General features: G+C 37.8%; 7 protein-coding genes and 2 long non-coding RNA genes across 15 annotated transcripts in view; 5 read left to right on the forward strand and 4 right to left on the reverse strand.

Annotated features, from left to right (window-relative positions):
- Positions 1 to 1,015: 1,015 nt before the first annotated feature.
- LOC100745133 (putative 28S ribosomal protein S5, mitochondrial) lies at positions 1,016 to 3,051 on the forward strand. Its single transcript, XM_003489153.4, has 6 exons — positions 1,016 to 1,172; positions 1,347 to 1,421; positions 1,509 to 1,853; positions 1,942 to 2,172; positions 2,251 to 2,450; positions 2,559 to 3,051. Exons 1-6 carry the CDS (start codon positions 1,100 to 1,102, stop codon positions 2,934 to 2,936), a joined length of 1,302 nt encoding a protein of 433 aa, XP_003489201.1. The 5' UTR covers positions 1,016 to 1,099; the 3' UTR covers positions 2,937 to 3,051.
- Positions 3,052 to 3,384: 333 nt separating this feature from the next.
- On the forward strand, positions 3,385 to 5,676 carry LOC100745374 (G-protein coupled receptor 143-like). Its single transcript, XM_003489155.4, has 6 exons — positions 3,385 to 3,719; positions 3,775 to 3,886; positions 3,981 to 4,075; positions 4,168 to 4,346; positions 4,433 to 4,760; positions 4,822 to 5,676. Exons 1-6 carry the CDS (start codon positions 3,570 to 3,572, stop codon positions 5,020 to 5,022), a joined length of 1,065 nt encoding a protein of 354 aa, XP_003489203.1. The 5' UTR covers positions 3,385 to 3,569; the 3' UTR covers positions 5,023 to 5,676.
- A 586-nt stretch (positions 5,677 to 6,262) lies between these two features.
- LOC100745255 (A-kinase anchor protein 10, mitochondrial) lies at positions 6,263 to 11,812 on the reverse strand. Of its 2 annotated transcripts, none has more exons than XM_012385191.3 (9): positions 11,683 to 11,812; positions 8,991 to 9,774; positions 8,663 to 8,923; positions 8,419 to 8,569; positions 8,195 to 8,309; positions 7,933 to 8,104; positions 7,794 to 7,867; positions 7,671 to 7,723; positions 6,263 to 7,572 (listed from the first exon to the last, which is right to left on the reverse strand). In XM_012385191.3, exons 2-9 carry the CDS (start codon positions 9,623 to 9,625, stop codon positions 7,483 to 7,485), a joined length of 1,551 nt encoding a protein of 516 aa, XP_012240614.1. In that variant the 5' UTR covers positions 9,626 to 9,774; positions 11,683 to 11,812; the 3' UTR covers positions 6,263 to 7,482. The 2 variants fall into 2 exon arrangements, with proteins under 2 accessions (XP_012240614.1, XP_024223133.1); XM_024367365.2 differs by lacking the exon at positions 11,683 to 11,812 and adding an exon at positions 9,976 to 10,542.
- On the forward strand, positions 11,790 to 13,467 carry LOC100745495. Its single transcript, XM_003489156.4, has 3 exons — positions 11,790 to 11,989; positions 12,299 to 12,786; positions 13,019 to 13,467. Exons 1-3 carry the CDS (start codon positions 11,816 to 11,818, stop codon positions 13,113 to 13,115), a joined length of 759 nt encoding a protein of 252 aa, XP_003489204.1. The 5' UTR covers positions 11,790 to 11,815; the 3' UTR covers positions 13,116 to 13,467.
- On the reverse strand, positions 13,306 to 14,161 carry LOC112212797. The gene is made up of 3 exons (XR_002946598.2): positions 13,974 to 14,161; positions 13,675 to 13,894; positions 13,306 to 13,539 (listed from the first exon to the last, which is right to left on the reverse strand). It is a non-coding gene; the product is annotated as an uncharacterized LOC112212797 (long non-coding RNA).
- A 207-nt stretch (positions 14,162 to 14,368) lies between these two features.
- On the forward strand, positions 14,369 to 15,845 carry LOC100745614. Its single transcript, XM_003489157.4, has 2 exons — positions 14,369 to 14,503; positions 14,727 to 15,845. The coding sequence occupies exons 1-2, from the start codon at positions 14,467 to 14,469 to the stop codon at positions 15,539 to 15,541; spliced, it is 852 nt and encodes a 283-aa protein (XP_003489205.1). The 5' UTR covers positions 14,369 to 14,466; the 3' UTR covers positions 15,542 to 15,845.
- A 19-nt stretch (positions 15,846 to 15,864) lies between these two features.
- Positions 15,865 to 17,650, reverse strand: LOC117151617. 2 transcript variants are annotated; one of them, XR_004461656.1, is made up of 4 exons: positions 17,569 to 17,650; positions 17,459 to 17,513; positions 16,567 to 17,337; positions 15,865 to 16,448 (listed from the first exon to the last, which is right to left on the reverse strand). It is a non-coding gene; the product is annotated as an uncharacterized LOC117151617 (long non-coding RNA). The 2 variants fall into 2 exon arrangements; XR_004461655.1 differs by having other exon boundaries at positions 15,865 to 17,337.
- On the forward strand, positions 17,106 to 18,626 carry LOC100749168. The gene is made up of 3 exons (XM_033320525.1): positions 17,106 to 17,226; positions 17,365 to 17,741; positions 18,023 to 18,626. The coding sequence occupies exons 2-3, from the start codon at positions 17,377 to 17,379 to the stop codon at positions 18,081 to 18,083; spliced, it is 426 nt and encodes a 141-aa protein (XP_033176416.1). The 5' UTR covers positions 17,106 to 17,226; positions 17,365 to 17,376; the 3' UTR covers positions 18,084 to 18,626.
- A 308-nt stretch (positions 18,627 to 18,934) lies between these two features.
- The window catches only part of LOC100749291, a 21,203-nt gene continuing 15,312 nt past the window's right edge, over positions 18,935 to 24,825 (reverse strand). Inside the window, exons 1-11 of one of the 5 annotated variants that reach the window (XR_002946596.2) lie at positions 24,594 to 24,819; positions 22,430 to 23,789; positions 22,230 to 22,345; positions 21,995 to 22,135; positions 21,811 to 21,908; positions 21,536 to 21,719; positions 21,233 to 21,455; positions 20,862 to 21,112; positions 20,563 to 20,771; positions 20,334 to 20,497; positions 18,935 to 20,213 (exon numbers count right to left, since the gene is read on the reverse strand). Coding sequence is in view for 3 of the 5 variants with exons in the window: in XM_024367364.2 (XP_024223132.1) it covers positions 20,103 to 20,213; positions 20,334 to 20,487; positions 20,563 to 20,771; positions 20,862 to 21,112; positions 21,233 to 21,455; positions 21,536 to 21,719; positions 21,811 to 21,908; positions 21,995 to 22,135; positions 22,230 to 22,345; positions 22,430 to 23,789; positions 24,594 to 24,822 (3,076 nt within the window). In the remaining 2 variants the exon portion in view is untranslated. Of the gene's footprint in view, positions 20,498 to 20,562; positions 20,772 to 20,861; positions 21,113 to 21,232; positions 21,456 to 21,535; positions 21,720 to 21,810; positions 21,909 to 21,994; positions 22,136 to 22,229; positions 22,346 to 22,429; positions 23,790 to 24,593; positions 24,823 to 24,825 lie in introns of those variants that run through there. The other 4 variants (XR_002946595.2, XM_024367364.2, XM_024367363.2 and 1 more) reach the window with 4 other exon arrangements.

Consider the following 24,825-nt stretch of genomic DNA (forward strand, 5'->3'; position numbering starts at 1 on the left):
CAAGAGTCGTGATGAGATGTCCCCTTTTGCGTGTGAGAGAAGGGCTCCCACTCGCCTTCCTCTAGAGGGGTTTGCGGGGCTATCTAACCGACCTCCGAGCCAAACCCGGCACCCTAACCATCCCGTCATTGGAGGAACCCCGCCAATCAACGCGCCCATGCGATTCCATTGGATCGCTTTCCGCGCGGTTCCACTCTTGCTCGGGGTTGTCCCGCGCTGCTCGCCGTTACGCCGTTGGTCAGACCTATGGATCTTCCGTTATACGTCCGCCTATCGCGCCTCTGATCCCTGACATCCCAGCCAGGAACCACCTCGTCTACCTAATCTACTACCGTCTCATGGCCACCAGCCTCGGGACAGCCCACCTTTCTCGCTTCTCTTTCTATCCCTCTTTCTCCAATTACCTATCTAGTTCTGTCCCTTTCTAGCGTTCTACGTCTGGCATTGTCCTTGGAAAAATTTCACCGCACTCTGCTATGCATTTTGTCGAATTTTTCTTCGCAGGGTGCCTACCGCGATTTTACCGACCACCCTTATCGAGAACAGCGACGGTACGCGACTGTCTAACCGATCGACGTCGTTCGATGCTTTGCTACCACGATGCAACGTGTCGCTAGCTGTGCGTTCCTCTCGTATTTACAGTTTTTCTTTTTTATACAGAAATAGATGAAATTTCTTTTTAACACGGTTCTTCGTATTCCTTTAATGAAACGCAACGAGACTAGCATGCCCGATTCTAGCTTATACTACGCGTACAATTTCGATATTTCATCGAAAAGCTCAACTTCTAAAACGATTCGTTAATATCGAAACGTTGAAATATTTATTTTGAGTAAGTCGTTGGGATTTTTTAATCTTACATCGGTATTTGACTAGATTTTTACTTTTTCAGCTTTTCCATAACAAAATTATCCTTTCGTAATACATATACACGGACGAGATGCACTCTCTCCGTCTGCACTTACGTCAATACGTAATACGTGAAAGAAACGTTCCATCAGCATACGACATTAAGCGACATCCGTCGTCCACTTTCTCAATTATCGTGTTCCTCTCAGGAAGAAAATCTCTTTAGAAACTTCACACCGATAAGGCTAAAATGGCAAAATGGGTATACCATGCTTCTAAAGCAATTACAAACTGTTTAAAAAATATCAACGTTGCGAGAGATGGTAATTTACATAAAATATTTCTCACATATCGCTTTTCTACAAAATTTTATTTATAACTGCTGTTTGTTTTTGCTTATATAACCTAAAACGTGTAACCAAACTATATCCTATATAATTTTCTTAACTCTTTAACTTTGAATCGACAACACAGTTTCATTTACAAATTATTTTCAGCTACCACCATTGGTTTATTGACACCGCAGGTTTTATTATTGCAACATGCAAGGAATACTAACTTTTATATGAAAAGTAAGTAAGTTTCGTCGACACACTTTCAGAAACATTTGTTAGGTTCTGCTCGAGCGCTGATAATCTGGAAATATCACCTGTGTTTAGGATCAGCTACGAAATTATGGAAATCTGTTACAAGCGTTAGTAATGCCGGTAGAAGAAGAGGAAGAGGGAAAGGTCTTGCGAGGCCCAGAGATTTAAATCGTGGTCAAAGATTGGGTTGTGGAAAAATACCATTCGTATTTCCTGGACTGAATGCCCCTGTTACGCACGGAGAACATATAAATCAACAAAGACTTCTTACGGCGCAAGAAACAGAAAATCTCAATACTGCGAAAACTGTTACCGCGTCCAAACCAAAACGACTCAAACTTCACTCTTTAGAACGAGGTTGGTCCGGAGGTCAACCTGGTGGGAGGAAACTTGGACCACCCGATCCTGTTGACGACGGTTTGTGATATAATTGTTCGATACATATATACGTATATATCTATATATATACACATATAAATTATAAGTGAAATTTTTACCGATTCAGATGTTTTCCACGGATTCGAATCTTGGATATTATCTGCCAAAAATTCATCTATCATGACGAGTACTATGGGTAGATCGAAACGTTGTAGCGTTATAGTCGTTACTGGAAATGGAAAAGGCTTGGCTGGATTCTCACAGGTAACAGGACATGAATTTAAATCGGCCATAAATACAGCTAAAAACAGGGCAGGACGTAGATTGATATACTTCGAAAGATATAACGAACATACTGGTAAACGAACTTCTTGTGTCTTTTGTTGTCTATTATTAGCTCTATAACTATGTAAAATTATAATACCTTTTGTCCCAGTACTCCATGACTTTTTTGGACAATTTGCAAAAACGAAAATATTCGTACAACAAAAACAGAAGGGTTACGGACTGAAATGTCATCGTGTTATTAAAACATGTTGCGAAGCAATTGGAATCAAAGATTTGTACGCTAAAGTCGAAGGATCTACAAACGTGGCGTACATCGTAAAAGCCTTCTTTATTGGCTTACTGCAACAGGTACACCGATCGAAACTATATTAAGTGGTAGCAAAGAAGAACGGTACTTTTCACATTATATGCAACTTTGCGGTATATTGATAATAATATTATTAACGATATTTTTAGAAAACATACGAAGAAATAGCAAATGAGAAAAAATTGCATGTGGTCGAAATGAGGAAAGAAAATAATTATTTTCCTACTGTACTTGCTTCGCCATCGATAGTTCGAACCTCCAAAGAAATTCCACCAGACGAAATTTTAAATTTTAAACAGTACGTAATGAATGGAAGAGTTCGTTTGCAGAAAAAAAAGCCTGAACCATTTTTCACGAAATTGCCTTCGTGGTTATTTCATTTACGTAAACAAGAACGTCACAGGGATCAGGATCAGGTTGTAATCAGATTAAAAGCTGAATATGGCGACGTGTGTAGTTTTCTCGCTGAAAAATATCCGGAAGCAAGAGCTTCTAAATGGAAAAAACATGACAAAAAGCAGGAGTAGGAAAGCGCAGTCGAAGCGTGATATTTCTGTAATAAATATGAATAGTTCGTTAGAAACATAATTGAATATTAAATGTGTATTCGGTAATAATCAGTAATAACAAAAGTATATGTAATCGAGACTTTTTTCTTTTTTCCTCCGTATCTCGATATATTTACTTACAGTGGTAATAAAATATTTGAAGGATTAACGTTGAACTTAATTACAAGCAACAAATGGATTCCAGTCGTTTAAAAAGGTAAGAAGATTAAGAGTACGTTAAATTGTATTATTTGAATAACGATTATCGCTAGAAGTCTGTATTATCCGCAGAAGGTATATGCATAATTATCTTCTGTTCGAAACGAATAAAGTGTTAAATATGGCGTGCAGACGAACGTATCGGAAATCTCGTACGGCTTCGTTTTAACATAAAAATGAACGCATTCTTATTGATTCCTCGAAAAGATTTTTTGAAAAGGTGTCTTTCGGCTAATCATAAATCGTTCCATCCATATTCCATGCATTTAATACATAGATCAAGTTACGAAATGACTGGTGTCTTATCGAATATTTAATTATTTCTTATCGTGTGTATATACATATATGTATATTTAGTTGATGAAGAAGAAAGAAATCAATATCAAATAGATCATGGCTGATCCAACGATACAAACATTCTGTTGTCATCATTCTAACAGTACAGATATGGCAATTGTAATAATGCAAGAATTCAATACAGATTTGTACAATACTGTTTGTATGATCTCTTCTTCTATAGGTATTCTAGGTGCGATGTATCAGGTAAGGGAAATCTTTTAATAAAATCTTATAAATCACTGATGAAATTGCTTTGTAGATACTTCCAAGAGAAACATCTAGTCATTCTCATAGGTGGCAAAGCTTATCTGTATCTAGAGGAAGAGAGATCATCGTATGGCTTGCAATTGCAGACCTCTTAGCCTCATTAGGTAATTACATTTGTTTTCTAATACTGAAAAAATATGAAATAGATAAAAAACAAAGAAAGTCACTTTTCTCCTCTCAATTTGAATTTTTTACTAGGTGTATTTATTAGATCGGCGATATGGATGAATTTTAAATCCATAATGCCAATGCAAGATGATACATCAAGCGTTGTCTTTTGTGCACTTTTGTCGGTAAAATAATTGTATTATAAAATTCACCGCATTAGTAACCTGTATTCGTTTCAATCTTTTGTCATATTAATATCAAAAAAAAAAATTACCAGGCTTGGATACAGTATTTTTATATGGCAACATGGATCTGGACTCTTTGCTACGCCATTGACATGAAACTGTTACTAGGAGACAGATCTGGACATTCTACTTGTTACCATGCCTTTGCATGGATATGTCCAGCAATTTTGACTACATTCGGCTTAACAATCTTATATATACCAGATGCAAAGTTAGTTTTTGTTTCGATTTAATGGCATGCCACAATGTTACCCATTGTTACTTCTTTAAAGTATCACGACACTTTTCTTTTCCCAGTTGTCATAATTTGACATCATTATCCACTGTTACATTACGTATTCTGCCAAACTATTGTGCTACTTATGTGCTATTAGCAGCGGTCATGATAGTCAATCCTGTGTTATATTTCGCGTCGACGCGAGATCTTCAAACTGCTGTCACTTGTAGTTTGGCACAAATAACAAGTAGAGAAAGGAAATTGGTGCAAGCGATAAAGCTCAAATTTGCATTGACTAATTTTGTTTATTATGTATGCTGGTTACCGAATTTAATTAACGGGATTTTGTTATGGACTTTATGGTTCCAGCTACCAGTCAAAATTATCATTACTCTTTGGTACATAATGGTACGTATATTTTTTAAGGCCAATGTGACAAGTTCAACTCATGAGAATATTTTATTGACAGGCTGTAACAAATCCCCTTCAAGCTTTCTTCAATGCTCTTGTTTACAAAAGATGGAGTAAGAGAGAAAAGTTTCGATTGGAATGCTGTCAGAAGTTAGGGAAAGGAGACAAAAATACCCGATTATCAGAATCATCGCCCTTACTGGATCCCAAATTTGGCTGTCCCCCACATACGAGTATTAACGGATCTTCTTCTATCTGAGAACTGTGATACTGAAAATTCCTCTTTCAATCGTAGTAATACGATCAATCCACTGCCTTATATGCTTTAAAGAAAGCTATATTTTTAATATTTATATATTTTTCAAGTTTTAAGGAGATAATGTGCTCAATAGCCCATTTTATGATGAAGATTGCTTAAGGGAAAAATGTAACTGAAGAATCACTATTTGTATAGAAATATTGTATACATAAAAAAATTCTTTCTTTACATATAAACTTGCGTTTAGAATAAGATTTTCCTTAGAGATTAGAGATTATAGATATTTCTTTATAGCGATAAAAGAGCTTTATGGAAAATTGATTGTTCGTACTAATTTGGTAAATACATTTGTTAATTGTTATAAATGTTAAAAGATTTTATTTTTTACATATATAAGAAGAACGCACCTATATAGAGTAGTACTGTTTAATGAGTGTAACCTTTTTTCATATATCTAATATTTTCATGTTGCAGTTCAGTCTGAATAAATTACAAAGTGTTAAGCATCACTGAACGAGTACATCATATGCTAATATAACTATTTTGATTTAAAAAACATGATAATTTGTTGATCGTCGTTTTTATTACGGTTAATAAAGAGCACCATTAAAGAATACATATCTACAAAACATAATACACGTAGAATTTTCAAAAGAGATGTCTTGATTTTTTTGATTAACAAATTTTATTCCTGCAACAACCCTTCTCCTTTTAATAAAAAAATTCTTATGTACATAGCTATTAACAAATGATCGAATACTCCTTTTTCTAGAGATTTACATATACATTTTATAAAGAGTACCAAGACTATGTTTTTCAGTAACAAATTGTATTTACGTGTAGCACCAAAATTTCTGTGTGAATATAAGGAATATAATAACTAATACAAAATTTGTTCGTTCATACTAACGCACAAAGCTTGAATGCTTGCTGTATGTAAAAACGAAATCTTCTATAGCCTTAAAAATATAAATCATTATAAGAGCATAAACTGTCAAAATACTGTAAGATTTATATGCAAGATTGATTAATCTATTTTTAAAATAATTATCCTTTTATCTTTAAAGGAAGAGGAACTAACGTGCGTCGTTCAACTTAAAATCTACTAACATTTTAAGAACATTAGTCTTGGATTGCATATGTTCATCACATTATCCAACTCATCTTCTTAGTACATTATGTATAGCAATTTTCATTTTCTTTATACTTTCTTCGAAAAATATATTCGATTTTAATAAAATAAGTTTTATGTAATGCTATATATTACCGACTAATCCTAGCTATACATAATAAGACTGATCGTATATAAAAGTTTTTCGACTCTACGAGTAACGAACCGAATGCTTTGTATAAATCACTTAAAAATTCTATAATAAATACTGCCAAGTATAAACATTTGAAATGTAAGAGCGCCTCAAAGAATCTGTAGTAATCGTTATATATATCTGGAGTAAACTTGCAAAGGTTTGTGCGAAATAAATGAAATTATTATTTGAAACTTGACTGCTAAAAATCTACAATTTCGTCAAACGGCCACTCACTTTCTAATATCTACATTGCATTTCATTCGTTGATTTTTAAGACATACGTATTGCATTCCAATCACACTTTTTTACGATATGTCATAAATTGTTTACCTATCGCGTATAAAATACTTTTTTCATCTTTTATATTTTTGCAAACAAGAGACACTTACGTTCACAGAAGATATAAGAAATGTACTGAATTACAGAAATACTTGGCAGTTGAATAATTTATGTAATACGCTATATTGAACGCGAAACAATACATATGCTCTGTACATCCTTATATAATATATATAAGTCGTCTAATATAGTCGCCACAAAATTACAATTATATCTTAGAATAGAAACGAATACTTTTATAATCTCATAAACATTAGAAAGAGTATGAAGTTAAAGCACTTGAAAATTATTGTTTTCGTTTGTACGGTTTGCTATTATGCATTATATAAACGAGACCTTTGTATTTTATTTACAGTGATATTATTATCTGTTTCTTTCAACTGCAATAATTTTTTTATTATTTTTATGAAACCCGAAATTATTAGACTTATCACGAGTGTGTAGAATAAAGTGAAATAATATCGCAATAAAAAATTATTTTTTCAAAAGAATTCTTATAAACGTAGAAAATATACATGTGCATTTTATAATAAATTTGATACTATACACGTGTGTTCTAAACGTGTTGCGAAAAGCAAATAAATATATTAAATCTTATGGATACGAACTCACTCCTTTTTCAATTGCTATATTTAAAAGTAAAATAATTAGGTTTATCATTACGCAATTTGGCACTTGGAATACGCGATGTCGTTTTATAAAAAATTAAGAAAACATACACAATGTTAAACAGAATATTTACCTTAAAACACTTAAAGCGCAAAGTATATTACGTAAAAAAGAAATGACTTGATGTCGAACCTAGCGTCTGTCATCAAGATGAAAAATTCGAAGCTCCTCGAGTCAAAGAAGTGATCTCACGAACGATCATCTCAGCAATCTTCCATGCTAACTCCTCTTTGGCCTAATTATATCGATTTTAATTTAGATTCACACACACAAAAAAATTAGAAGTCATGCGTTAAATGTCACATAAACATTACTGATAAGCGTGAAATTTACCTTATCCTGCTCCATATTTACAAGCCTTTTTACAGCACGTGTTAATCGAGATTCTAAAATTGTTTTGAAACGATTATATCAATTCACGTTGTACATTCAAGGTAACTGATCGAAATAACTCACCGTATTTTCTTTGAGGGTCGGGATCTATCTCAGTAACGAATCTGCCTAACGAATCAATATAACCGACGCTCAAACTATAAAATAAACAAGATATATCTTAAAATATTTATATTGCACAGCATTTTTGTTTTATAATTACCTATATTTGTTACGTTTCCATAAGGAATCTGGATCATAAAGTTGTCTGGTATCAATGTTCATACCACCAGTAATTTTTTTATTATTGTTCAATTTATTTCCTTCATTCCCTGCCTGCAGGGTATTCTGCATATTGATACTAACAGAACTGACCTCACTACTACAATCAGAACCTACAGATATTTAAAAATTTTGTTGAAATCATTTTATTTTTATCTCACTATCGATTACATAGAGTATGATAAATGTAAACCAACACACACCTGCTCTTTTTAGCCTAGGATGTAAATTCGAACATGGACTGCTTTGTATAGTACTGATTAATTCTGATAAGTATTTGTAATATAACTGAGATGATAAGAAGGTAGGTAGATAATACTGGAAAAGAATTTTCTGTTATCTAAAGTTGAAGCCACTGAATCTTATTGATAGCAATGGTTCCGAAGGAGTGCTAGCATTTTTTGTTACTTTAACACAGTATCTTTACCTTATTCAGAAAATTATATACAATTCTACAAGGTTTATCAAAACAATCGGGTTGTGGCCCTTCTCCATCTTCGCGACAAATGTTCTGTTCGACTTGGAAACGAATTTTATCGCTAAAACCAAGGGGCATCGTTGCTTGTAAGCTAAAATACCTGTAATGATTTCAACAATGATAATATCAATGACCTCGTTATTGATCTATTTAAAAAATCATAAAAGAAGGAAACTGTTAGGTAAATCAGTACTTGTCATAAATAATTAGAGCATCAGTTTGTGCTTCCTCAGGATCTGCAGTATCTTTTTTTTCTAATAAATTTTGTTTATAGCTCATGACCGACATCCAAAAGTCTAATAATTCACGTTTATTTTCAAGTTCCATAAACTCCATAAAATAAAAGAATGCCGTTTCATTGTACAATATATCTGCTAACTGTACATTGCCGCTTGTAAGAACATCAATCTGATGTTTGCAGTGAAATTCACTTCGTAAAAAGTTATTAATGTGTCTAGAAAGAATTGCATTTAAATTCCAAAATATAAATAATATAAGCATTTCACAGTTCTTATACTCACTCATTTTCTAATGTTTGATATACAATCTTTTGAACAGCTGATAGGCACTGCAACATAGGCTCAATGTTTTCACAGGTAAGAACTTTCTCCATTTTTATTTTCAGGTCTTCGGGGATTTGATTCGTACCCAAAGTATCCTTAGTAATATACCTTTTATGAATTCTTAACACATCTTGCCTAATGGTAGTCATATTTCTTCTTCTGCAGTTGTGATTTGATTGTCGCATTTTGCTTATGGTTTGACTAGTCTTTGGCATGCAATCGTTGCAATTTGATTTCACATCATTACTATTTACATATTCGTCGAATAGTAGTTTCTTACTTTCATGACTATTTATATTATTCTGTGCCACATCACATTGGAAATTTTCATTGTTGTCTATCGAATTAGAAATACTATTTGTATTCTTTACACAGTTTAAGCATTCGATATTCTCCGTCGTATTTTCTAATACATTATACGAACTGCACAGGCATTCCACTTCCAGCCAAAACTTAATAAGTGCTATACAATTCTGTGTTTCCATAAACTGAATGAAATAGCCTAGAGCACCTTTGTCTGCAAGTATCTGTGGAAGTGTCTTAGAAAGCTGAGAGTTGAAGGAACATATTTCTTCCGTTTCGCCATTCAACATTTCATCCTCCTCTTCCTCCTCAAGGCTGCACAATGCATCTGTTGATGTTTGAATCGAAGAGCCACTATTGAATACATCCCCGAATGATTTCCCAGAGCTCGTTGATTTTGTGGGAGAAGTTTGGAAAGATCTGGGTCTGTCTTTTTGTCCTGCAATTACAACCCCGGCAAATGTTATTAATACGTATACACTTGAAAAATATTTTGATTTTCGATGAAGACGCGAAACATGCGGAGGAAAGCAGAGTTTAAAGATTGGAAAGACGAAGACACAAATATTTTGCGTTTAGGTTAACTACGATGTAATTATCGAGCAACCCTTTCATCAGTGAAACATCAAAACATATTTACCAGGTTTTTTAAAAAACTGGAACATTGTTTACGTCACAACGAAACATGATAAACGACGCGATATAATATTCAGAGGAGTAGATAATAATGTTTCGATGCCTGGTGCAAAACTTTTATTTTGTAATGGGCGAAAATTATGCGTGGGTTCCTTTCGAACACGATACCAAGCACTAAGCACTGAATTAGGAAAACGACACGGTGAACTTCTTCGGTTGTGCGTATAAAACAGCACATGACATTTCAACCAGTCTTCATTACTGTCATCGTGGTTCCATTCAGGATCTCTATATCGATACCAATCGAAGCATGTCCGCGGCATTTGTTGATTCGACGTCGCACATTAAAAAACGATCGTGAATCAAAACATCGAAAGACACATCGATGACACCGAACTTGCGTAATCGATCGTTTTTATTTCTAGTATCATCCTAACGCCTCTTTGCTGCCATGTTGCTCATTCGTAGAAAGTTTATATTCATCGGGTCACGATTATTTCCTGCGGTTTCACAATAATGGATAAAGTCACAATCAAAAATATCCGCGTAGCGCATCCTAACGCGCTTTACTATCGTTACGACTTTATGATCTGTGCGTATAACTACCGTAATAAATTTGTAATTTACCATAACAAATTTCTAACTATGTCGCAGTAATTTTCATTTACGGTATACACCGTTCATCTTATATGTACCGTGTTATTCGCGTATCGTAAATTAAGGAACGTTGACATCTTTGCAATATTTTCCCGTGTAACGTAAAAATTACTATGTTTATGTTTATTTTAAATATTCTACAGTAATAATTAACGGCAATGATTAATCATTACGAACCAATCTTTTATTTACTTACGTATATCTATAGTATTAGGGAAAAATCCTGGGGAAAGTCCCGATGAACTACAGATGAAAAGCAATGGAAAAATGGGAAATTCCGATGGGCCATATACTTGTAGCCCTTTTTGATATTAGGTAATTGAAAAAAGTGTATTTGACCACGAGTCATCCAAATCTGTGGAACAAGACCGTGGAATAAAAGGCAGTCGTTAGTCAGTTGCGAAACTAAAGTTTGAGAGTTGCAGTAGCGAGGGAGTTACGAGGGAGTAGCAAGTGAGTAGCGAGACAGTTGCGAGTGAATCGCGAGGGAGTTACGACCTATAGAGATCATTAACCAGTGATTTTTACAATAATAAATATAATATAGTAATATTGTAATATACTATATTATAAAATACAGTTTGCAATGTTAAATACTATACTCTGCCCAATGGTTTCTCATCAAATACTTCTTTCAGAGCTATACTTTCTTTGCTCATTTCCTTTTCGATGTATTATCTTCGTTTTACCTTGAAATATTTTTGCAAAGAGTGTACGATTTGATACCTACCGATAGTATTCCGTTTTAACAATGTGTCCCCTAATTTAATTGCGTTAACTTTGGACAACGTTACGCGACCGATATAAAAGGAATCCCACCATCCGCTGTAGCAAGATCTTTATTTGTCCTCTTTATACGCGTATACCGTTCCCGCGAGGCTATGGGAGACGTTTAGAGTAGCGTTTTAATATTTAAATCGGAATTGCTTTGCATTCTCGTGTGTGCACGCTTTCCTGGTATATCGGTACACGATGAGGCCAATGTCCGGCCACTGTGCTCGAGGCTCTCATGACCGTTCGGCGACAAAGAATACCGGTTTCTCGGTGTACTGACCACTATATCAAGGTAGAGCATCGGTATAACGCCGTCTTTTAACCGGACCCCGGTCAGTCTCAATCCCGTCGACGATCCTCGTGCATTTTTCCATTGCTTCGTGGCCCATCGAAGCAAAACGGTCCTCTTCGTCATGTATCCGCGTTACGGCCTCCTCCTCGTGTTCGCTTATCACGTTGTGACTGGTCTGTCCTTACCGACGACGACCTATGATCAACGACAAACCGGTGATCTAAACGTGCAAGTCCACCTGAAGGATGTGCAAGTGGTGGCGTTGTTGGACCCGGAGATGCTTGACGATTACACGGTAAAACGATGACTATCGGTCGCGATGTTCCCGCTTGGATGTTAATGTACCTCGATAAGCGGTACAGTCAGATGACGCGATAACAAGAACTATTATTATCATCGTTGACTTTTATCTTTATTGACGATGTGATAAATATGTTGCATCTAGACTTAAGAGATTTACGGTAGTACGTGGTAACATTGATTTAAAGTAAAGGGTGGAGGAGTAAAGGATAAGGGAGTCGTAAAAAATATTTAAGCAAATCTTCGCGTTTTTAGGATATGAAGAAAGTAGTGTTAAGTAAATTAACACGATCTTGAATTACAGGAATACGATTATTTCTACGATTACGCCGACTTTACGTTGAAACCGATCGTCAAGCCCACCACCAGTACTACAACTACCACCGAAACAGTTCCGTTAGAGCAAATCAATGTCTCCGAAACACCCGATTCTTCCTCTCAAAATTCGACATTCCCTTCGATCAGCGAGTCAAATATAAATTCTACCATGGAAAACGCGGAAACTCTTCTACCAGTGGACGATGAGAAAACAAACGAAACCTTAGCTAGTTCGTCAACTGAAAGTTTAGAAAATTCAACTAGTGACGGCAGTATACTAAGAATGAGGTTAAGTGACAAAATTGGGAACCTTTTTGAGGATAAGAAGGAAAATCCAACGAAGCATGATAACTGGGAATCATCCACGGAGAATCCGTCCAAAAGACTGTCTAGAAAACGGTGCAAATTAGGATATTCACCGGATGGCAAGGGTCGTTGTCGTCGTTTGAGTCAACGAAAATTATCGTTAATTCCGTAAGTACTACGAAAGCAGGAAACATTAAAATGTATATTTCATGCAATAGAAAATTGGCGAATTTAATTAGTCAAACTAATTAACGAGGTTACAAACTGTGAAATTAAAATTGTATATAAAGTTGCAATAAGAGTTTGAAGATATAAACATGAGATATAAAAAAAAAAATTCCAAACGAACAGTAGATTTGAATCCTCTTCGTTTTCTTTTCTTATTCTTTTCTTCTTGTAGATTGACGATGAGATTACCATCAAAACTTTTAGACGATCTAAGGCGCAGCGCAAGGAATTTGGCGCAGGAGGAAGACGATCGAATGCACTTAAACTGAGCCGTGCCATGAATATTCGATGAATCCTGTGCGATTGTGCGGAGTTGCCTCATGTTCCTCGTGTGACTTAAGTCGAATTTACATTGTTTCATATTGGAAGAACACGGTAGATGAACACTTGCTTTCATCCGCAGATGAAACGAGGATGAAAGCAGTGTTGCAACAAGTGTAAAACGAAACACACAAAGCGAAAGAGTGTAAATTCGGCTTTATGTTAAGTTACGTATGTCCCATCTTACATTTCTATTCGGCCATAATTTCCTTAGCCGTTGTATATAATAATATATATAAGAAACAATTATACTTAACAGGGTTATAAAATTGTTGTAATAAATAAATTTATGTATGCATATTGAATGATTTATTTCATTTAAATGTTGAATAAAACATCCTGTGGAATAATTTCTCAAATTATAAGATATTCCTAAAAAAAAAAAAAGATACTTTTCAAGTGATTGATTCTGTAGAATATAAAGAGATTCCTATCAAAAGAATCTTTAAGAAACGAGGGAACCTCGTTCGAAGTTTTACAGATCAAGATAAGTAAATAGATACGAACAGCATACGATCCTGAGCAGCGAACAAATTCTTTGTACGCCTGCTCGCTCCGGTGTTCTCTGATCAAGGGAATAAAAATATCGTAGAATTACGTAATACGTTGTCATTCTCGAACGTCGTCTATCGTCTATCGTCTATCGTCGCCATTACTATAGTATTATCAACATTAATGTTATTTAATTCCATCCGTCATAATTAAGCCTCCATTTTTTCTTCAGTAACTAAAAATAGATAAAAAGGTTAAGAGTTATTGTCATAAAATTTCATCTTTCTTTTGAAGCTTGAGAATCATACTTTTACCTTTTGTACATTGCATTAACATTTCGAGTGTAATTTCTTTAAAATTATCCAAAAATGTACGAAGAGATATCTAATGGATTGATCCTTCTCGAAGGAACGTGCTATTAAATGAATTCTAAAATGACGTGCCTGAGAAACACGCACGATACAGTCAGTACAATAACTTCTTGCGAGAACTGCTCGATTTCCTTCTTTTAATCCGTAGAGGGGGATAAAGTCGTGCGAAAGAAGCTACACACCGTGCGAGAAGCAGTACTATCATGAGCGGTCTTGGCGGATGGTAGTCGCTTCATAATCATCTAATGTAAGTCGATTGCCAGGCATACAAGACGTTTCTTACCCTCTCCCAGCAGTGATATTCCCTCGATCTATATAGAAGACGCCGGCGATCCAAAGCTGCCAAGGAAGCGGACGAATCTCTCGCACAGTCGAGGATCGGACTTCGTTCAGCTCGGCTGATTCGAGCGGACGCTTCCAAAAGGGTTTCACCAAGATGCTACTGCACGTTGCGTGCCTCATCCTGTTACCAGGTAGAATGACGTATACAACTACATCGTACTACAGATTTCTTCGTAAGATAGATCCTTTCTTAACATTTAATTTTCATATATTTTGATATAATTACATGTTGCTCTTCCACTCCTTCGGATAAGCTTTCTAAGTTACTTGTAAATTAATGACTCTTTCCGATGTTTACATATGAAACTGGAACAATTCTTTTTTATGCTCTATCATCTTCGTGTAATTTTGCAGGCATTCTATCGAAATCGTTAATTCCGCGAACAAACGCGGCTCCAGCCACGTATGACCAGCGACAAGACGGTGACTTCAATGTGGACGCGAAGTTTGAAAACTTTTTGGTGGTCGTCGCTACTTCCGGTAGCAGTGGTCTATTCAAGAACCTGGCTACTCAGGCGCTGGAGTTAAACGAGCTAATCTCGCAACGCAGCAAGCAACAGACCGCGGACAAGCCATCTGAAACGATGGTTTATGAGACAGAAGATGCAGATGGCGGGAGGGAGCCTTACCACGTCGAGATCGTTCATATAGAGAAAGAGGGAGATAGCGCGGCTCAAAGTAAACATACCGACAAGACGTCTGACGCTAAAAACACAGAGAAAACTGAATTAGAAACATCGTCGATGGATTCTAAAAATTCTGAGCCTGGTTTGCAAGAGGTGTCTATCGATGGTAAAAAGACGGTAAAGAGGGCTAGAAGTCTGTGGAATACGGAAGAACATCGTGGACTCGTTGATAGTTCGATAAAAGGAAATAAAAGGTCTACTAACGTTAGAAGTTCGCAAGTGAAGAACCTCGACCATTCGGATGATCTGCCGGTTAAAGAAGAGGAGGTGTTGAAAGCAGCGAGGCCGGGTATATCGTTGAAGAAACAATTGTCGAAGAAGGAGGAGGAAGACATACCTTCGATATCTGAGGAAAGGAACGAATTGGGCAACAAGTTGGCGGAGCAGGAGCTAGTGTTGTTGGGAGGCGGTATCGAGAATTGCGGACCTGGAAGATATAGGGATAAATTAGGTGTCTGTCAGAACGACAACAATTTTAATTAAAATTCATTCTGTTTAGTAGGAGGTATATAAGTTCCATTTAAGAGTATCTATTTATATGACGATTGTGATATTTGTATACTATAGTTAAAAGTTAAAAAAAAAGGTAGTAAAAAAGTATAAAAGGCAGGAAAATATGTAAAAGAGATTATATGAAAAATTCAAGCGCAAACTTTGATCTCGTAACCGAACTATATATACACTGAAAGCTATTCTATCTTTTTCTACGTTTGTACTATTTACATCTACAATATATCGTAGGATTGTATCATGCTTACGAAGAGATAAATATACACGCACACACGAACAAAAGTCTACTATTTTTGTCCCTAGAATAAGATCCTGCAAAATATGTGTCAAGTCTTACCTAAAATTTTGTGAATGTTCTTCCTTACAGAATGTCCTCGGACGATGAAAATTTATCTCTGCTTATCTCAATAGATAAACTATTGACTCTTATCTGTAGTCTCAAGTTGGAACGTTTGAATTTCAGTCGCGTTCAAGTGATTCCGATCTTCTATAAGCTTTCGTCGGTAGGCGCCATTCAAGGCGAACCAGGAAGACAATCCTCGAAGTTCGAGCATGGCGGAAATGTAAGAGCAAGGGCAAGGTTACGGTAATAAGCGGCGGCTGAGACAGAGAAACGGGGAAATGAACTCGGTGGGGCCATACGAGGCCGTTGCCCTTTACAAATCGGTCCCGTATATGTGCGTGTATGCACGCGCGCGCGCGCGTTTGTGTATGTGGGTAGGTGCTCGCGTGCGCACCGACAGAAACACGCACGTTCGGTATATTTCACGCACGAAAGAGTGTGTATAAGTTCGGGAGCAAACCGGCTACCAGTGGTTTCGTTTTTCTTCTTACCAACCGAACTTTGTTCTTGAATAGAATTACGTAGATTAATCAAGACCTAAAAAGAAACAAGAAACGTAACGGGTCTTAAAGAGGTTGAACGAAATGACATATTTCATTACGACAATAAACAACTAATTATATCCTGTAAAAGTATAAATGCCGATATTTATTACCTCTTTTACCGTGTATTTAATCTTCGCCTTTCTATCGATGCCTTCGTAATATAAGCGTGCTTGTATGTATATTCTAACAATAAGAACGTGGTACTAATCGATTAACGAATATAGCTCAAAAAATTGTAGAAACTGTTTCTCTGTAATTCTACGAGCTACGACACGTAACTTGCAAATTCACGAATATCATTTCATGGTTAGTATGTTATCGTGTAAGAGAAATCTGGTGTTGATTGAAATTTATTGTTCAAATCGCCCTTAGGACAGACAACTGAAACATAATATAGATAATTCTAAAGTAAAGTAGAATGAGATATCAACGTCGTCCGAGCAGAAAAATCAATTCCAACCAAGATTACGTTCTACCTGGGTATGTATGCAACAGAACGTACACAGTGGCCCCAGGTTCTTGAACTTGCCTGACGATCTGTTTCCATGCCAGGTGGGGACCGGGATCGCCGGTCGGCAGGAGACGTCGTCACACCTCGCTCATCCTCCGCATCGTCAAGACGTTCATTGCTCACGCTACCACGCCACGGGCATCGTTTTTTCTCATCAAAAATCAACTTATAAGTCCTTTTCGTATTTTCGATCGTTCCTCGATCGATCGTTCGTCGCGTGTCACACTTACCTTGTCTAGGCGAGAATTCCAAAACATCAGTAATTTCGTTTCTCGTGATTGCTCGACGAATCGACGAAACTCGAGAGCGTGGTCGTAGAAGGGGTTTCGTCAACGATCTGGTTTAGGACACACGCATACGTATATAACCTCTGATATTTATTTACGTCAATTATTAGAAACAGACATCGATGCTATCGATCAACATGCGGATCTTCAAAACGGTGCTGCTACTCGCCGCATTAGGCTCTAACAGAGTTGCTCAGTGTTTACCGATTGCGAATGAAACATCGATCGTGGAGTCATCGAGCCCGACGACACCGCCTTCCTACAATTCTACGGTCGATTATTACGATCAACGACAAAACGGATCTGAGAATTACCGTATCCACGTGGACGGCGTGGTATTCGTCGTCGCACCCGTCGAGACGCTCCTCCTAGCCGGTGTTGCTGGCGATAATAAACCTAACTTACCGATAATTGATTCTTCAAAGCCGCAATCCAGTAAACCGGAAGTCGATTCTAAACCGTCACCGGCGCCCAAATCGACTCACAGGTATTTTCCAACTTTTAAGTTTCACTCGGTACCGACGTGATACTATAATATTTTGCCTTGAATTTGACTTTGTAAACAACAATTTTCTTTTTAAACAATTACGTATAATCGATGTTTATTTTCTTATTCATTTTTGAAAAGATGCAGTGTCATTCTTGTACAATGATACTACTTTTGATAGATATGTAAAATGCTATTGTACATATTTGTATATTATCTCCTTTATTTTAATGCACTTTTTTTTTAATTTATCAAACTGATATAGTACCTTTATTTTTTAGGGCTGGTTTGCGTTTGGCGAATTTGCTAGTTCCGTTGTTACGTCGTTTTCGCCAAGAATGAAGAACGCTGTCTTTTACACGAAACGCTGCAAGACATTCGCGTAAAATGTACTTATCCTATCATCGATATTTTTTGACAATCGACCCTTTGTCTCATTCCTACTGTCACTCTCTGTCCTTTACATCGACATTAACTGATTATTCATTTTATCTTAAGATTATATTTATTTTTAATCTTGCTTGTAACGAACTGGGCAGATATTTTATAGAAAAAACACGAAGAGAAAATATCAAGAAGGTAAATATCGCACGAGCCTGTGAACGACGTGAGGTTTAGATGGGTTATTTGTAACTTTTTGAATATTATTCTTTGCATAGAACCAATACTCGAGCCCTCCACGAACAATTGTATACTCAAGTAAACATACGATACAGGATTCTTATCGAAACGAAATTTATTTGATTAAAAATTAAAATACATTATTTATGAGTTCTTTTTTGGTATATCATCACAATACTTTGTATAAAAAATGCTTAGGACTATGATTTTCAGAATATATATCATCTGGGTGGAATCGTTTATTTCATTAAAAAAAAAAAAAAAGTAAAAAAGAAGATAGAGGAGAGAAAAAAGTCACTTTCACACGATCTTTGCAATAAGGTAATTTCTACTATTAAAGGAAAAGAACGAAGGGAAACCTATATAAAAAAAGGACCGATCGTTTGAAACGCAATTAGAATAAAGTCGTAAGTTACACGATGTTCACTTACATATATGTATATACAATGCTTTCGAAACTTACACGATGAATAATTGTGACTTATGGAAGCGTGTACAAGAATATGTTCTTCAAATATATCTCACCATTAAAATAGAAAGCAGTTCTGTATGTAACGTGTGTATTTTCTTTGTTTTTTTTTCATCATTTCGGTGCTCGGGAATAATTTGCGACAAATATTTATATCTTTCCGTGTTTCCGTTCTTCGTTTCTTTTTTATGAAAATGTTCGAACAAAAGATATTCCCGGCCATGTTTGTAATCACGTTTGGAACGGCAAGGATATTTAAATATCGACAAATGACGAATCAAATAATATTAAGAACAACATCGTGTGTCGTTCCATTCGAATGATTCATATCTGACAATATATTAATTGCGCCAATCATCACTATGTAGTGCATCGTAAACCTAATGTACCCTGTCATTTTACTTTTGAAGATTACACATTCGTTCCTTACTTTTGTTTCCAAGATTCAAATGAGTTGTAAACTTCGATGAACGGAGCTTTAAGGTACATTACAACCTATCTGCTTTCCTCTCTAAGTATGTATATAAGAATTAATACTCTTGAGAAAATGGTTCGTCATTAATAGCAGGATAAAATGTAATTCGGTGGGCACGAGAAGGAAATTCATTTGTTATCGCAATTAAGTATCCTTAACAAATTTGTCTATGCTTCGTAATTTTTTTGTTCTTTTCTTTTAAAGCGATTAATCGCGAGTAATCCTAACGCGAGATAACTAACTATTGTTTCGACCATGTTATACGCAAAAACGGCAATGATTCAAAAGGATATATTTAAATTATAATCTCCGACTGAAAGAAAGCCAGAGGTTGTACGACTACGATATCGGATCATGAATTATCGACTATATCAATTTTGAAATTATGAGGACAGATTTACTGTTATTATATACACGGATTATACGTCTCTCAACGATAAAATATACTAAAGCAATACGCACGAATACCTTCCATAACATGACGGCACGGAGAAAGCTGTACACGACTTCGACACACGCAAAATTTATGGACTACCATATTAGCTAATCATCTCGACGTGATTCACCGAGAAAAGTTTGCATGTACACATCGTCGAGCGCCAGTTTAGCTCGATTCTCATTCCCCCAAACGATACGCATTAGGGTGATTTTCCTACGCAGCTCCCGTTTTGGCATCAACAACGGACAATTATGCAAACAATGGAATCAGTAATGATACACGGCGTAAGAAATAAAGGACGACAACAAAAAGGAAAGAAGGGGGGAAAAAGGAAAACAAGAGTAAGAGGAGACGTGTTTAGGAAGATGGTTGAGCCGCTGCGTTCGCGTTGAGATCTTCGCAGTTCGTAGCTCCTCCACTATTATTAGCAACTGCGGGCTCGTCAAATTTTAATTCCTCCTTACCCGCCTATAGAGGAATTATTCCATTTGACATCTTTTTTAAAAAGTCAATCGTTGATTAACAAATTCTTAAAACGGCAACAGAAACATTTTATAGATATGTATCGGTAACGTCACCAGCTATTACCTCTTTGATCAGTAGACGACAGTTCTCCATCACGCTACGTCTTCTGTCAGAGGTGTTGCTGAGAATTTCGTCCGATTGATGCAAGCTGTCCACGATTTTACGCAATTCCTCTAATTCCGTTACAGTTACCTCCAATTTCGTTTCTAACTCGGATCTGCAAATCACTATGTATTTATGCAGTGTTCTCTATACGCGTGCCTTGGTGTACAGCAAAGAAATATGAAATTACTTCTCTTCTTTCAGCTCCTGAATGCACGTGTCGTTATCGAGCTGTATTATTCGTAATACTTTTAATAATTTCGTGACGAGGTTATCTACATCGATTACTTGATCGACAAGACCAACAGCGGGACAATAATCCGAAGCCAATGGGCCTTCATTGGTGCCGGTGTCTGACTCACTGATAGAGTCACAATCATCGTCTTCCTCGTTTTCAACCTGTGAATAATTATACAAGTTTCAATTGATAATCCGTCGTTACGGTCTTTGTCGTTTCACAACTGTTTCTCCATATTTTTCTATTTATACCTTACGACGATGTAAAATAGCTTGCGTGAGATTCGTAAGACTCGAACACTCCTCGTTGGTGCGCGTCTTTTTCAGATTACTCTCGTCCACAGTTTCCGGAAAACTCAAAGCTCTGCGAAGCGAGTCGCTACTCGATACCATGTTATGCGAGTATGTATCGGGCAGGGGAACATCCTCTAACACGCTTTCCATCATCAGGCATGGCTCGGTTTCGAAATCGAGTAAGTCGGACGATGATTCCATGCTCAATTCTAAATAATTACATAGGACAAGGCCGTTATCGTTGCACGATGTCTTTGATCATCGATTAATAGATTCCTCGCTGTTGGTAACCATTCTCAAACGATTAAATTTAAATTACAATATTATACCTTTGTACATTTGTTTGGCTGATTCTAAGGTAGATTTTTTATCGGTGTTTTTCGTTGCAAAAGGATGCGTTGCCGCGTTTCGGATTGCTCCAATTACCGCGGAAACGAAGGAACCGCTTTTTGGACTAGGTGTACACTCTTTCAGGCTATGTTTAGAGCTAACAGGACTCGATTCAATGCTACTATTGCTTCTACTGTATGCTTCATTGTGATATATCACATCCTACAAAATGAAATTGTTAGATGCCGTTAAATGGTAAAGAGAAAAGAAACGAGTAACAAAGGAAGATGGTGGAATATTACTTCAAGGTCTTTCACTGAGATACTATAGGATGTTATCAGCTGGTCTACTAATCCCTCTAGCCTAGTTCCAAGACCGGAAAGCGCAACCGCAGCTCCGGAAACGGCGGCGCCTTGTGTAAGTAAGAGTTCCCTGCTTCGTCGTTCGACTGCATTTAATTTCATGCTCATAGATAAATTTTCTTGTCTAGAAACGTATGTCGAAACACTATGTTTAGTAAAGAGACTCGTGTCTAGGGAAACTTTTCAAGATATATTTGACCTGTGTAAATACTTACCTTCGTTGTTCGCTGATTCGCACTAAATGTTTGCATTCCTCCGTTTGCCTCTCTAATTCCAACTCGCGTTTCGTTAGCAGTTCCTCCTTTTTCGCGAGCTACGAATTAAAAAGGAAAATTATACTAACGTGTTCGTCGGTCGCTTCCTGGTTCTCTTTGTATCTATGTATCAAGAATATACCACCTCTGTTTCCGCCTCTTTTAAAGCGTCCGCCAAAGTAGCTTTCTCTTCTTGGAGGAAATCTTGCATCTCTGCCGACTCAGCTTCCAGCTCCTGTTGCTGTTGTAACAATGCCTTCTGGGCAGCCAAGCTTTTCTCCAAATCCTTCATGAACGAATCAAATATAACGAAGGAACAAGTACAAATAAATAGTCGAGCCACGATACAAAAGCAACGCTAGAAGAATAATATAACCTACCCTACTTAACATACGGCACAGAGACTGCAAATCTGCTATCTCCAACTGTTGATTAGCAACTACTTGACCAGAAGATTGCAAATGACACTCCAGCTCTAGGAAGCTATCGCTGCCTTCTAAAACCAAGCCATAATTGCTCAATCTAGTAAGTGCGAGCAGAGAGAGATACAGTACTTCGACCTAAGTATCTTAATAACTACCTGCATGTTCTGATTGAGGCGTGCCAAGCATCGCCAGTACCCGTTGCGCGTTTCTATCCAATTCTTGTCGCGCAAACGCGTGATCCGCTTGCTCTTCTTCGAGAAGACGCTTCACTTCCACGATCTCAGACTTTAGCTTCTCGTTCTCCTCTTTTTGCTGCGACGTTTCTTCGTTTAACCTTTTCAAGTCGGTCTGCATCGCGTGCATGTCCTCCCACGTGCCCTCCGTTTGACATTGTTCGTGCAGTCTCTCCACCACTTCCGGGCCAGTGACAGCGCTCGGCACCCCGGACAAAGCGTTCTCAATATCGTGACCGGTCAGACCAGTTTGCACGCTGGTCTCGTGGTAAATACGCGTCTTCTCCACGGTCTTATGCCTAGGATATGGCGGCAGACTCTTGTGCCCCGAAGAATCTTTGGCTGTGGTCTTCTTTTCCATCTGTTGTCTACTCAGGCTCGCGTCTCTACTTCCAGATCTACTTCTGATAGTCCTGTCCGTCTTTTCACTGACTTTAGCGATACTTATTTTATTCCTGTTCCTTCTAGGTAACGTGGCGTACGTATCCAGCGCCTTGTTATCCATACTCGTGGTCATCTTATCCGGTCTAGAAGCCTTCGAAGCTTCGGCACGACCTGTGTAAGGTACCCTAGGGGTGGACAGAGGTTTTCGAAACTCTTCGGACGGCGTTGAACTTGGCGTGCGTGCACCACGTGTGCTGGACCCACCTCTAGATCTGCAGCTACCGCTCTGACCACCTCGGCCACGCTGCGCCAAGTCCTTGTTGATTTCCGTAGTGAGTACGGATGGCAGTGAATCGGGAATCGGCCTCGTCCTCGTTCGTGGCGGCATTGAATTCGATCCTGAACGGAATGTCGTCGTCACTCGACTGTTATTTGTCGTGTTATCGTTACTATTCTCTCTGACAGCAGATTTCTCCCGGGATCGCGCCCTGTCCCTCGTTGTTGGCTGTGTTTTGCACAGGATGCCCCTCGGAGTCGCGGTACGCGGCTTGGAACGTGCTGGAGTCGCCGAATAATTGGTACTTAATGGCGTTGGCTTTATCCTAGCGTTCTTTTGAGTCTCGGTCGTGGTGGTTTTCTTTTTACTAGTGTTGGACACGGCTATGGTTCTCTTGGCGTTCGTTCGATTTGCCCTGGCGGAAACGCTGCCTGCTATGGAGGAACTTTCGCTGCCACCTTCGCTGGTACCTTCCCCGCCGTTGGTCAACCTCACGTCGTCGGGTAAGGTTGCGCATGGGTCCTCGTAGACGGAGCAACAGCTGACTAGACTGGAATCGCAGGACGCCTCGTCGAGGCCGCCGCAGCTGCTCGCATAATCTATGCTGTTTCGACTTCGTACCTGAAACCAGCATCGGTGAATGTAGATACGATTTTGACGATAATAGCTTAGCGAGAAAAGTCTCGGGTCTGTGACTCAGATCTTAGTCGCGTCATTCTATTGTAGTAAAGTTGTTAACCGTTTCGCTTATTCAGAGATTTTCTATGGAAATTATATAAGAGGAATCGGTGAAATATTTTTCAAGCATGCGTAAAAAAGGTCGGTTTGTACAAGAATTTTTTGAGATTAAAGCGTTCTTGGCACCTGAACCAACAGTTCCTTCTCGTGTGAAATATCAATGACCTACTAGGACTGCTTCGAGCTATTCGCAGTACTTTCCCAGGCGAATTTATTTACAGACCGAAATGGGTCACCGTGTATAGTAAACTGTAATCTCGAAAGCTCTCCCGATCCAACATCCTTCGTACGTTAGAAGCGCACGACTTTTTCCTTCCTTCGATGTTTTCGCGGAGAATTTCATACGAAGCGTGTTTAAGACCTTAAATAGGTCTCAATAGGTCAGTGGAATAATCGAGAATGACCTCGTACTACCCTTCATACGCAAAAATCTAAAGAGTTGTTTGCAAGGTCTTACGTTTCTTCATCAACTTTTAAGCGATCTAGAAAAATTCTCGTATATTCCCTAACGTCGAATTTCTATATAACGTAGTCAGAAATTGTTCCAAATCGTTTCATCCCTTAACAGACTTTCCCATCTATCAACGCACGAACAAACGAAAATTCGAAAATATCACTAAATGATCGAATGTAACGAAACGACCCGGGACTCGCATTTTTCTACGGTCCAGTTCGATCGATCCTCACCCTTGGCACCTCGGTGGCGCATCCCTCCACTCCACTGTCGCTTCCGTCTTTGCTGTCCTTCCCTTCGCCCGTATAATCCTTCCTCTCGTTGTTCAGAGTCGAATCTGACTTAGTTGCCTCGGGAGATTGGGTCACGTGGATCACGGTGATGTTGCAGTCACTGTTTATCGTCGAGTCCATGTCATCCTCGTGCAAAGGCTTATCAGCTTCGACCAATGGCGAGGCGAGGGCC

This window comes from Bombus impatiens, unplaced genomic scaffold, assembly GCF_000188095.3.
Source record: "Bombus impatiens unplaced genomic scaffold, BIMP_2.2 scf_0318, whole genome shotgun sequence".
In the NCBI taxonomy this organism is placed as follows: domain Eukaryota; kingdom Metazoa; phylum Arthropoda; class Insecta; order Hymenoptera; family Apidae; genus Bombus; species Bombus impatiens.

Excerpts from the sequence above, each read along its gene's own strand:
- LOC100749168 (XM_033320525.1), top strand. The coding sequence starts at position 17,377 with ATGCTATCGATCAACATGCGGATCTTCAAAACGGTGCTGCTACTCGCC. Across the intron at positions 17,742-18,022 it reads GCGCCCAAATCGACTCACAG|GGCTGGTTTGCGTTTGGCGA; the intron begins GTATTTTCCAAC and ends TTTATTTTTTAG.
- LOC100745614 (XM_003489157.4), top strand. The coding sequence starts at position 14,467 with ATGCTACTGCACGTTGCGTGCCTCATCCTGTTACCAG. Across the intron at positions 14,504-14,726 it reads GTGCCTCATCCTGTTACCAG|GCATTCTATCGAAATCGTTA; the intron begins GTAGAATGACGT and ends GTAATTTTGCAG.
- LOC100745374 (XM_003489155.4), top strand. The coding sequence starts at position 3,570 with ATGGCTGATCCAACGATACAAACATTCTGTTGTCATCATTCTAACAGT. Across the intron at positions 3,720-3,774 it reads TTCTAGGTGCGATGTATCAG|ATACTTCCAAGAGAAACATC; the intron begins GTAAGGGAAATC and ends ATTGCTTTGTAG. Across the intron at positions 4,076-4,167 it reads TCTTTTGTGCACTTTTGTCG|GCTTGGATACAGTATTTTTA; the intron begins GTAAAATAATTG and ends AAAAATTACCAG.
- LOC100745255 (XM_024367365.2), bottom strand. The coding sequence starts at position 10,000 with ATGTTCCAGTTTTTTAAAAAACCTG. Across the intron at positions 8,105-8,194 it reads TCCTAGGCTAAAAAGAGCAG|GTTCTGATTGTAGTAGTGAG; the intron begins GTGTGTGTTGGT and ends AAATATCTGTAG. Across the intron at positions 7,573-7,670 it reads TAAATATGGAGCAGGATAAG|GCCAAAGAGGAGTTAGCATG; the intron begins GTAAATTTCACG and ends CGATATAATTAG.
- LOC100745495 (XM_003489156.4), top strand. The coding sequence starts at position 11,816 with ATGTATCCGCGTTACGGCCTCCTCCTCGTGTTCGCTTATCACGTTGTG. Across the intron at positions 11,990-12,298 it reads AGATGCTTGACGATTACACG|GAATACGATTATTTCTACGA; the intron begins GTAAAACGATGA and ends CTTGAATTACAG. Across the intron at positions 12,787-13,018 it reads CGAAAATTATCGTTAATTCC|ATTGACGATGAGATTACCAT; the intron begins GTAAGTACTACG and ends TTCTTCTTGTAG.
- LOC100745133 (XM_003489153.4), top strand. The coding sequence starts at position 1,100 with ATGGCAAAATGGGTATACCATGCTTCTAAAGCAATTACAAACTGTTTA. Across the intron at positions 1,422-1,508 it reads TACTAACTTTTATATGAAAA|GATCAGCTACGAAATTATGG; the intron begins GTAAGTAAGTTT and ends ACCTGTGTTTAG. Across the intron at positions 2,173-2,250 it reads AAGATATAACGAACATACTG|TACTCCATGACTTTTTTGGA; the intron begins GTAAACGAACTT and ends CTTTTGTCCCAG.